Raw genomic sequence first — 10,684 nt, 5'->3', positions numbered from 1 at the left:
TCCCATCCCTTCCTGGGGCTTTGGCTGAAGACCTAAGAAGACCTCTTGAAGTCAGCACCTTGCAGGCTGTTAAATTCTGCAGGAACAGGAGTGCACATGCCCTGAAGCAGTGAGGAGCAATGGGAATTTACCAAGAGATGAAAAGGCAGCAGAAATCCATGTGTTGCTCGAGCATGTCCAGCTTGCTGCAAACATCACGGAGATGCCTGGGGGCACGTGAGAGGCAATTAATAACGCCAAGGTTGCTCACATCCCCCCAGCCGCTTATCCAGTGTCATCTGCTTTGGATATCGCAGTCAGCTCCAGATTTCCCTCCAGGCCCATCGGTCAGACTGGCTCTTGGGGAATTTGTGGCTCTGGCAAAGCTGAGCTGAAACACTGACCACAGCAGCGGCCAGTGTGGATTCCAGGAAAGGAGGAAGACGAGGGTGTCTGCAGAGACTCGAGCACCCTGCGCCGGGGCAGCGCTGGGCTGCAGAGCCAGGGCAAGCTGGGCCAGTCTCCCCAGCAGGTTCATTTAATGTTGTTGTTTTAAATAACAGGAATGGCCAAGTGCTCCTGCTGAAACCCGTCCCCGTCCTCTCTCAAGCTTCCTGGATGGCTCTGGGCTGTTCTGAGGAGACCGTTGTTGAAACTCATGTAATTATGTTTAATGAAAATCCCAAAGCCAAAGCAAATGTTCCTGGTTCAGACAGGCTGTGTGTGGCCCCAATTTGCACACCAGCCTTTGCACCCTCCAGAGGCATTTCTATTATTCCCTTTTTTTTTAAACAAGGCCAACTCTTCTCTTACCATCTTCACGCTGGTTTCAGGCTTATTTGAACTACTTTGCTCACAGCTCAGTAATACATTCAAGATCTTCAGACATTAATTCTTATTCCTTCCCCAGGAGCAATAGGCAGACATTATTTTGTAATCTCCACTTTACAAAAAGTCAGTGCACCGTGATGGTATTTACTTACAGCTGTTGTCAGTAAGAGCCGACAATTACAGTGCCAGTTCAGCAGAGATTTCAGCTGGGGTCTGTCAGCTTTGGGAATCTGAACCACAATGCTCCTTTTGCACACAAACCCCAGCAGAGGCCACCAGCAACCCATTTTGTGAGCTGCAGGAAAGCTTCCCTGCTAATTAAGAGAGGTCTTTGTGTTTTGGAGGGAGTGCCTGACTCCGTGTGTCTGGATGATGAAGACATGGAGGCAGCAGAGGAATGTTCCCAAGTCCTAGCAATGCTTGAATGATTGGCCAGATTTGCTGGTTGACTATCACAACTCTGTTACTGTCTCGCTGTCTTCCCTCCAGCTTTCTGTACCTTGTTGCTTTCGTGGTTGTCTCTTCCAAGAGGTGTGAAGTGTGACAATAGTTAGAGCTCTTTCATGTCGTGTCATGATAGATTTGGACATCAATTTTTAAAAGAAATATTAAAAACTGCTCAAGAAATTTGAAGGATCCTGCAGTCCTGTTGCTTAGTGTTGTGATATAGACATAGAGACCTTGAGTAACTGAGAGGAAGAGGATGATGCAGGTAATTTGACAAGTCTTGCTCTTTATTAGGAATCAATGGTGCCTTAAGACTGCAGAAACAAAAAGCTGTTGGAGGTGCAGAGATACGTAATGTCTGACTAACTAACGTGATCCCTGCATTTCCTGTGATGGATTCTAGACCGAGTATTTTGTATCCTACCCCCTTTTCCATGATCCATTTCTCCTTTATGCTGCTCTTTGTAGCAGCCCTTTTCATGTTTAAAGATGACTACTCCACCTCCTCTTGATCTTATCTGGAAGGAACAAATCAATTTCTTTACCTTTTCCTTGTAGGTCACACTTGTCACATTCATCTGGAGTCTTTCTATTAATAATTGCTCCATGTCCTTCCCAACACATGACACACTATGGACACAAGTCACCAGATGAATTAGTGGCATTTTTAAACTATTGGGTTTTCTTTTTCTCTGTACTCTTGTAATTTGCCTGTTTCATTGCAGCTGACAAATGGATCTGAATTGTGGCTTAGGTCCAAGTACTTGCAGGGAGCTTCTTGGCACGAATATTCAGGGTTAACCAAACCCAACCCACAGCAAAGTAATTGAATTATTTCATCTAATGAATTCAAATCTATTGTGACCTGTTTACCACTTCTACAGAAGAAAAAGAAGATGAGTTTGTCAGATGATAAATTGTCCATTGAAAATTCATGGATTTTAAGGCCAAAGGGGACCATTATGCTCATCTTAGTCTGACCTCCTGCATAACCCAGGCCATGGAATTTGACTCAAGTGATTCCTGTGTCATTAAAGTCTGGGTGACCCATCTGCCCGGAGCTCTGTGGAATACTGTATGTCTGGCCAGAGCCCAGATTGGAAGCTGGCCTCCACCCGCCTTTCTTTTGCTCGCCTTTCCAGCATTGCTTCTCTAAAGGCCAATTCCTCCATCTGCCCATATTCATTAAATGCTGGGCCGAGGGCAGCCAAGCCCCCTCTGTCTCCTGCGGTTGAGGAAGGGCTGTAGCCAGCAGCAACAGCAGCTGGTTTCCATCTTTTGCACTAATATTCTTGACTTGAAAAGGGGTTGGGGGGGAGGCACAGATGGACACCCCCCTGAAAATACCAAAATCTCTTTAGGGCTGCACAGTTACTTGTCTCCACATGCTTGTGAACAGCTGGTTGCACAAGGGTGTTTGCTGCTCTCAGTAAAACCGCAAACTTGGGTAAAACCTGGCTGGTAGCGGGGAGTGTCCCAGCCTGCCCCATGGGTTCACCCGCAGTCCCTCCAGCACAGCTACTGGAGCTGATTGCTCGGGGTCACAGTGGGGTTCCTATTTTGGGGTGTCATAGCATGTACCCAGGACACCAGTGTACCTCCCTAGGTGAGGAGGCAGCTCTCAGCAGAATGGTTTCAGCTTTCTCTGCTGTGGTTTATCTACAGAATTGAGACAATTCCTAAGCTAAGACACAAATGCAGGTTTGTTTATGGGGTTTTGTTTTGGATTTAAATGCCCAATCAATTAGCTCTTGGGAAAGAGGCTTTTGTGGTTTGCTAGTGGGGTGTTGTTGATGATGTTTTTTCCTGAGTAAGATCTCTGCATGCTCTTGAGAGGGGTTTTTGTGCAGGTCCCCAGGGTGAAACAGTCCAGTAAGTAGGGCATGGTTCTGGATTCCCTCTGACCACAGGCCTCTCGTGTCTGCAGAGCAAGCTGCTAGAGTCTGCTGAAAGCCGCAATTTATATCTGTGCTCCTTCGGGATATCTGTGACAATAATGATGTTTAATTTGGTGTTGCTGGATAAATGGCAGTAATTTACAGACAGGCTTCTGCTGAGTGACTGGCTCACTAACTTTTACAGAAACATCTCAAGCCTTGGAAAACACAGGGAGCTGGATGCGGTGTTTGAAGATGACCTGCATCCATCTCTAAACATGCGGCTGACAATAAATAGCAAAGGCCCCAAAGTTCACAGTTAGCACAAAGCAAACTGCTGTGGGCCAGAGGGAAACATCCCATTTCCTGGTGAATTCCTTACTACCAAAGATAGCGGCCAGGCTTTGTTTTGTAGCTAAGCCAGCCTGTGCAGATTTACCGGGAGAGCATGGGCCTCTGTGGCTTCCCCCTCATGACTCAGGTGAAGCAGACACAGCTGTGCCAGCTGTGCTGCTCACCCTGACTGCCTCCAGGTGTGGGTGTTTACTCTCTAGGACAAAAGAGCTTCAGCTAAACAAAACCAGAGACTTCTTCTAATGAAATTAAGTGGCTACATAGGGTGTGGATCAGAAATCAGCAATGCTGTGCTACCTCTCTTTGTGTTAACATGCAGGTATGGTGTCTGTACCTTGTTGTGTGTATGGGATTGCTGTGTTTCTGTCTTTCCCTGCTGCGATAGCTCTGGAGGTGAGTGTGGAGACGCTGATATGTGATGTTAAACACAGGGGATAAGTGTGCCCTGTAGCCCACCCTATTGCAAGGGCTGCTCCGATGCTCCCCTGCACGGTGCTGGGCAGAGGGGTGATGGCAAAGACAGCCCGGGGGCTGCTCAGCGCCGCTCTCCCCGTCCCGCCGCGGCCCCGGGGCGGGCGGCAGCGCCGAGCACGGCGGGCCGGGCGGAGGAGGAAGGGCCGCTGCCCGCCGCGGGCTGACATCAGCCGGAGGAGGGGCCTCCCCGCGAGTTTCTTTGCTCGGTGCATCACTTCCCGCCGCTGCCATACTCCGCTGCCCGGTGCCGGGCTGCAGCCGCGGCGGGCGGCTCGGCGGGGCCGGCGCCCATGGCGTGTCCCGGCGGGGACAGCCCCGGCTCCGCCGCCCGCCGGCTCTACTCGAGGTGAGCGGGGCCACGGGGGAAGCGGCCCCGGCCCCTCCCGGAGCTGCGCCCCCGCCGCGGGCAGCGCGTCCCGGGGAGCCCCGGGGCCGCTCGGCGGACGGAGGGAGCGGGGCGGCGGGCGCGGGGTTTGCGAAGAGGGGCGGGAGCGCCCGGCCGGAGGAAGGGAGAAGCTGTTGCACGGCTGGGGACCCAGCAAGAGTGCGAGAAGGCGGAGGGGAGGGACGTGGTTTTTCCTCCGTGGGTCAGCTCTTGTTCGTGTGTAGGGTGGTGGGTGCTGAGGTTGCTGAGAGGGAAACTGTGGTTTTCCTTGGCACTGGCCCGGAGTGATCAGCTCCTGCTCTTAAGGAGGCTGATGGTGAAACCTGGTCTGTGCTGGGCATCGGCATGGGAGGCTCATGATTGCACTGCAGAGACTTCAAGTCTCGGCTTTAAAATTGGGCGCTACAGAAATTCACACAAGGCTGGAAAAAAATAGCTTCAGGCTGTCTGGTGTTAATGAAAATACCGTATCTCACCTGTTCTTTTCAGTTAGATTAAAAAATAGAAAAGTCTAAACTGGAGTCAATTTGGGGCCTTACGGCATTGCTTGGAGCGTTGTTGTTTATGCAGTTCATCCTCATTGTGTTTTGTTTCTCCTCTAGCAGCCAGAAGTAGAGGTAATGCAGTATCTGGACTACAGGGAGAAAAAAAACAACTTGAAGTATATGCAGTGTAGTAGCTTTTCATCAATTCTTTTGGCATGCTTTGCAATAATTAGCATGGCAGCTAGTGGGTTGTCTAGTTTAATGAGTATTGGTTCATTAGGACAGCAGGTGTTTCTTGTTTTTATTGTATTGTGTAGCAACTCCTGGGAAAATGAAAAGAGAATGCAGAGTTAAAACCAGTGGTCTGCCTACCCTGGTGTAGCTGGAGCTGCTGAGAAAAACACTGGCTTTTATTCACGTTGGATCTTTTTCTTTCTTCCTCTTTTGTTTTTCTTAAACTTTTTTGTGAATGTTCTTCTCCTGTGGCTTAGTCTGGGTAGTGTGTGCTGTTAAAATTCCCTGTGGTGTTCTTCAGACCTTGGTAGTGCCCGTCTGTGGAGACTCTGTGTCTTTACTGAACTATTAACTGGATTGTAACTTTGAGTTTCTTCCTTAACTTCACTCGTATCGCAGTGTAGAAGCTTACAGCCTGATATAAATTACTCCAAACTCCACGCAATAGGAGTATCTAGGGTGACAGGTGAAACCTCTGGTGACTGTTTGGGTGGTAAAGCCATAATGACTGGTATTAGTCTTCCTCACTGTATTATTATTATTATTATTATTATTATTTTGCCTGGGAGCAGTAACTCAGGTGTAAGAACTGTAGAAAGTGCCCATGCAGGCAGGGAGTGCAAGATCCCTTGTCTGGGGGTGGTGAATTCTTTCTAGGAAGAGGGATGGAGTGGAAGGAAGCGTGCCACAAAGAAATGAAAAGTGTTTGTTCATTTTACTACATCCCTTGATATTTCCCTAAATTCAACCCATCTTGAACAAAGGCATCTGTTCTGTTGTGCTCGCAGCCAACAATCTGCGTGCGGATGGGGCCAAACTCTTCTATTTAGAGACCAGAAGTCAGGAGTATCTCTGCTACAGCAATAACACGCCATGTGCAGTTTTGGAGAAGAGGTCCTGTGCTGCTCATTACATCAGCTCTTGCTGACTTTTCTGGTGCCTTTTATTTCATTGCTGTTGCTGCAGCAGAACTATGAGTCTCGAGGGGAGGGTGGTTGAAAGTCCAAAGCTCTGGAAGCAGTTGAGCAGTCGTGAGTCTCTACAGGGCTGGCACATCCGCAGTGACTGTTGAGCATAGGATCTCTGGTGGGGCTTGGGGAAGTGTTGAGGTCTGTGACAGTGCACTGCAAACCTGAGCCGAGCGAGGATTACGTGAGCCTGAGCTAAGTGCTTTACTTCCCAGGGGGTTTTGATCTGGTGCTAATTTGAGTCCATCCAGTTCAGCTGTGTGTAACCTCTGAGGGCTTTTGTTGGACAGAATGTGAGCTGTGGGAACTGTGAAATACCTGTTTGCAGCAGGTATATAGTGCTGCAATCAGACTAGAAATGTGTAAATCTGACATGAAAACTTGGATAAAAGCACATCTTGTTCCTCCCCCTGGGCCTCCCTTTCCCTTCCCATGCTCTGTGTTCTCTTGCAGCACCTCATACTTTCAATAGAGCTGTTGGCTTTTGTAATGTTTACTAACTTCTCTTGATTGTGGCATAAACAGTCTCAGTCTCGCTCATTAATGTCACCACAGTGGGTACCTGACCTGAATGCGCATTGGGCAATTAGAGCACTCTGAGCTCCACAGATCTTTGTAGAGAAGGCAACTTTCTCTTATTCTGATGGGAAAACTGGGACGGAAGAATTGTTGGCCTTCTGACATACAAAGCGGTGAGAGAGCTTGTAGATCAGTGTGGGCTTTAAGGCAGGATAAACCCATGTTTGCAAAGCAAATTGGGAAGAAAGTCCAGCATTGGGACTTTCCAAGGGATCACAACACCATGAAATATTCCAATGATTTTCCAGGTGCTTGTACTTGCAAAGTAGTTTCAAAACTTTGTAAGTCTGGACTTTAATGATAAAAGCAGTGTTGCCTTTTGTTCATTGAAAAGGAAAAAAAAAAGTTACACGTTGCTTTCTTTTAAGATACAATTATATACCACCTCCTAGGAAGATGATAGATGTTTTCTATCTGCTTATGCACAGGGATGAAAATTAGCACCACTGGCAGTGCTTGTTTTGGTGTTCATTTAGAATTTTACTGAATACTCAAGTGAATAAGCCTTGTGGTGATAACTGTTGGCTCTTGTATTAAGCTGGGCTGGATTTGAGCAGCAGTGTGGTGAGAGAGCTTTGTGCCTTGCTACCGAATCCTCTGAGCCTCGGGCTCTGGGGAGTTGGCTCACGGGAGGATGGCAGAGTGCGATTAGCTTGTTCTGTGGGACTGGAAGGGGCTCGAAGGAAGGGATCGCCTTGAACTTGGCAAAGGTTCCTGCAGACTCTTGGCTGAGGGAGTGAGGAGCTGGCAGGACTGGCCTGGGGTGCTGGTGCTGTGGGCAGCTCTTGGTGGGTGGATGGGAAGTAGCTCCTTCCACATCTTTGCCTTCTAAAAACATGTGGAGTTGGCGCAGGTGACTTCTATTAAGTGCAGGATCTATGTAGAAAATATAATGTTTATGTGGGTGGTGTTCTGTGGGTTTTTTTAATCTCTTTGAGCTTGCAGGCTATTTCACCTGCTGCTTATGTCTTTGACTTCCTGGCAGATTTGCCCTGTGTCCCTATTCTGATGTTCTAAATTGTCACAGCTGTCCTCTTCTTGTCTTCAGGTACAGATTTTCCTCCTGAAAAATGACACAGTGTCGTGAGTGCTGTGACTGGAGATGGTCTGTCCTGGATGGGCAGGTTTGGAAGCAGGGGCTAGTTGGTATCACAGTGAAAATGTGGTGTTCTGCACTGCCAGAAAGCTGGGAATGACCCTTTTTGTCTCTCTCTACTCCATAGATCAAACCTGAAATTGCTTGATTATTAAACTTGAGAATGCTGTTTTAGAGGTTTCTAAAATATCACATTTTTTTCTTTCGTAGGCCTATGCAGCCAGTGTCTGTTAGACCAAAGGACGTGAAAAACAGGACAAACATTTCTAAAATAGCTGTGCTGCATAATAGGTGGCTTGAGCAAAAAATTATATGATAGCTTAGCACGCAGTCTTGGTTTTGTTGACATCTGTTTTGGGACATTTTGAACAAATCGCTCGTAGTTTCAGCATTTGCGAGTAATGTGGTCATCCCGAAGCGGAGCCAAGGAGAACATGGAGTTTCTGCCGCAGCTGGGAGAGGACAGTGGCTGCTCAGACCTTGGCCTGGGAATCAGTGTCAGCTTTGCTGCAGGTTTCCCCAGGACCTAGGGCATCCTTTTTGATGTGCTTTGGACCCGTACAGTGCCTAGCACAGAGCGATCTTCATCTTATTTCTGACCCCTAGGTGCTGCTGCTGCAATACAAACAATTGTTGCCTTCAGAGTGGTAATTTGACTTGTATGTGCAGGTGTAAATCACCTTGAGATCATACACTGTTTGGGTTTTTTTTTTTTCCCCTGTGCTGACTTGTCCTTCACTGACTCAAGTTGTGCCAGACCTGCTTGTTGTGCCTTGTGCTTTGGGGTGAGAGCTGTCCCGCGGGATTCTTTATCCTGAGATACTTTGCATTGTATAAGACATTTGTGCCCAGCAGACTTTCAGGGGATGACCACACTTGCATTCAGCCTTGCTTGAAGAGCAGGTTTGAACTCCGTCAGCTCTTATGCTGCAAGGAGCCACCAGCAGCAAGTTTCTTGAAGTGGAGGGATGTATCTATTTAACTCTTGGTGCTGTTCTGCTTCAAGAGCAGTTTTGTCTCCAAGCAGCTGATCAAGTATACCTAGTTCCACCCTCCACAGCCCAGATCCTGCTCTGTGTATCACTTTGATCAGCCAGCCCAGCTTCCAGAATTCAAAGCCACTTCTCTGTTACAAAAAACATGCCAAGCACAGCCATGAAACAAAAAATCCTCCTGCATCTGGGCATGCACAGCCTGACCACAAAGTGGGACTGTTGAATTCTGGGCCTGGGCTATTTATATTGTCAGTGGGAAAGCTTTCCAATGACTGAGCTGCTTCCTCCCTAAAGATACTTTTAATTAAATGTTATTTGACAGATATGACTTTTTAACTGGTCTAAATGGGATTCCCCACCCCCCCCACCCCGAAAGCTGACGAAAGTAGGAACAATCTTGTTGGAAGGCTTGCATCCAGAGCCATGAGTATCTGTCCTTTAATGAAGTAAGCTGATAAGAGTGCGGTAAAAAAAAAAAAAAAAAAAAAAAAAAGACACCAAAAAACCCCAACCAAACAAAAAACACAGCCAGAAAGGTACCAGTCCTGGATGGGGACAGGGACAGCAGCTGCCTGTGGCTGGGAGGCAGCAGCTCTCTGAACAATGCCCAGCAATTATGCAACTGCCCAGGGAAGGAAGTGAAAAATTATCATTACAATGCAGTTTCAAGGGCAATATTAAATGAGCAGTTTGTAGTATAACCCTCTACTTAACTGACTTAACATCTCCTAGGATGGAGTGACAGGGCTGGCAAGGGCAATAGCTGTGGCCTCTGCTCCCACCAGGAGTGGAGCAAATACAGGCTCTTTTTAGAATGGAATCTGAGGCATTGGGCTGAGAGCCCTCAAAGTGAGCGGCTGAACCCCAAACGGGTGTAATGGTCTGATCCTGCAAGTGCCCGAAGGATCCCTGGCCCAGGGAAGCCTGGGGAACGGGCAAACAAGCATGCGCTGAGGTATCCTGTCGATACCTGGTTGCCATTCCTTATTCCAGTGGGAGCAATAAAAAGATCCCTCTGCAAAGCCTTAGATGTTGGAGCAGCAACACAACCCCTGAATGAATTCTAACTTGGAAGGCTCTGCTACTCTCTGATCACTACCTCCAGGGTAGAAATAAATAGCTTAAAAATCTTCTGCTATTCCCAGTTTTCTTTCAACAAGAGGATTTTGCTCAAGGATGACAGGCACTGGAACCACAAGCCTTTCCTTTCTGACTCTGAGATTAGAAATGATATGTCTAAAGAAGCTTTGCCTTCTGCTACGAGTCACTAGCTCTGTGCAGCTGCTAAACCTGAAGGAATTTTGAATGAAGAAAGTTGGAGTGTCTTTGTTTCCCCTCATGCTTTACCCTTTACATTTATACCCTCTGGAGCAGCCAGAGAGGCTCTTTTCTGGGAGCTGGGGACTGATACATCTTTCCTCCAGCTGCTGCAGGAGAAATATTAAGAAAATGGATTTAAAATGGGAAAAACACCTATGTTATGCTAATAACGTAATTCACTGTAGAAGCCACGTCATGTTGAGCCCTGGCTCCACCTGAGAGCAGATATTTTTGTCCTGGAAGCCACTTTTAAAAATGCATGGCTAAAACTTAGTGTCATCAGTTGATATATGCAGTTTGCTCTCTGAGCTGCAGAAGGTGACGCCTGCGTGATGCTCCTGGGACGCAGCTTTGAGCACAGGCTGTGTGACAGGATCCCCTGCCCTGGGGATCCAGCTCCGTGTCCCTCCCACGCTCTGGCTGCCAGGGAGCAGACCCAGATGACCCTTGCGAAAGCAAATCATCGCCCCTCTGAGCCCCGTTCCTGGACACGAGTCTGGGTGCTGATCCATCATGAGACCTGGGGCAAGTTATTTGATTTACAGCCTCGCTTGTGCTTGCCTGCCCCATCCAGCCTGTGGAGGAATGACTTTTGCTGTAGGATTGCAGCAGACTCAGCACAGTGAGACCAGCTTTGCCACGGATCTTGCAAGTGTTGTG

At 48.0% G+C, this 10,684-nt stretch overlaps 1 protein-coding gene across 2 annotated transcripts in view; it reads left to right on the top strand.

Annotated features, from left to right (window-relative positions):
• The first annotated feature begins 4,231 nt into the window (after positions 1–4,231).
• GPSM1 (G protein signaling modulator 1) overlaps positions 4,232–10,684 on the top strand; it is a 64,414-nt gene continuing 57,961 nt past the window's right edge. For both annotated transcript variants that reach the window (XM_065648531.1, XM_065648532.1), the window contains exon 1: positions 4,232–4,308. In XM_065648531.1, the coding sequence (XP_065504603.1) occupies positions 4,253–4,308 (56 nt within the window). In that variant the 5' untranslated portion in view covers positions 4,232–4,252. The remainder of the gene's footprint in view (positions 4,309–10,684) is intronic.

The sequence above is a fragment of the Caloenas nicobarica genome, chromosome 19, assembly GCF_036013445.1.
Source record: "Caloenas nicobarica isolate bCalNic1 chromosome 19, bCalNic1.hap1, whole genome shotgun sequence".
NCBI lineage: Eukaryota > Metazoa > Chordata > Aves > Columbiformes > Columbidae > Caloenas > Caloenas nicobarica.
The sequence above is the reverse complement of the archived record's forward strand: the minus strand, read 5'-3'. Positions and strand labels throughout refer to the sequence as shown.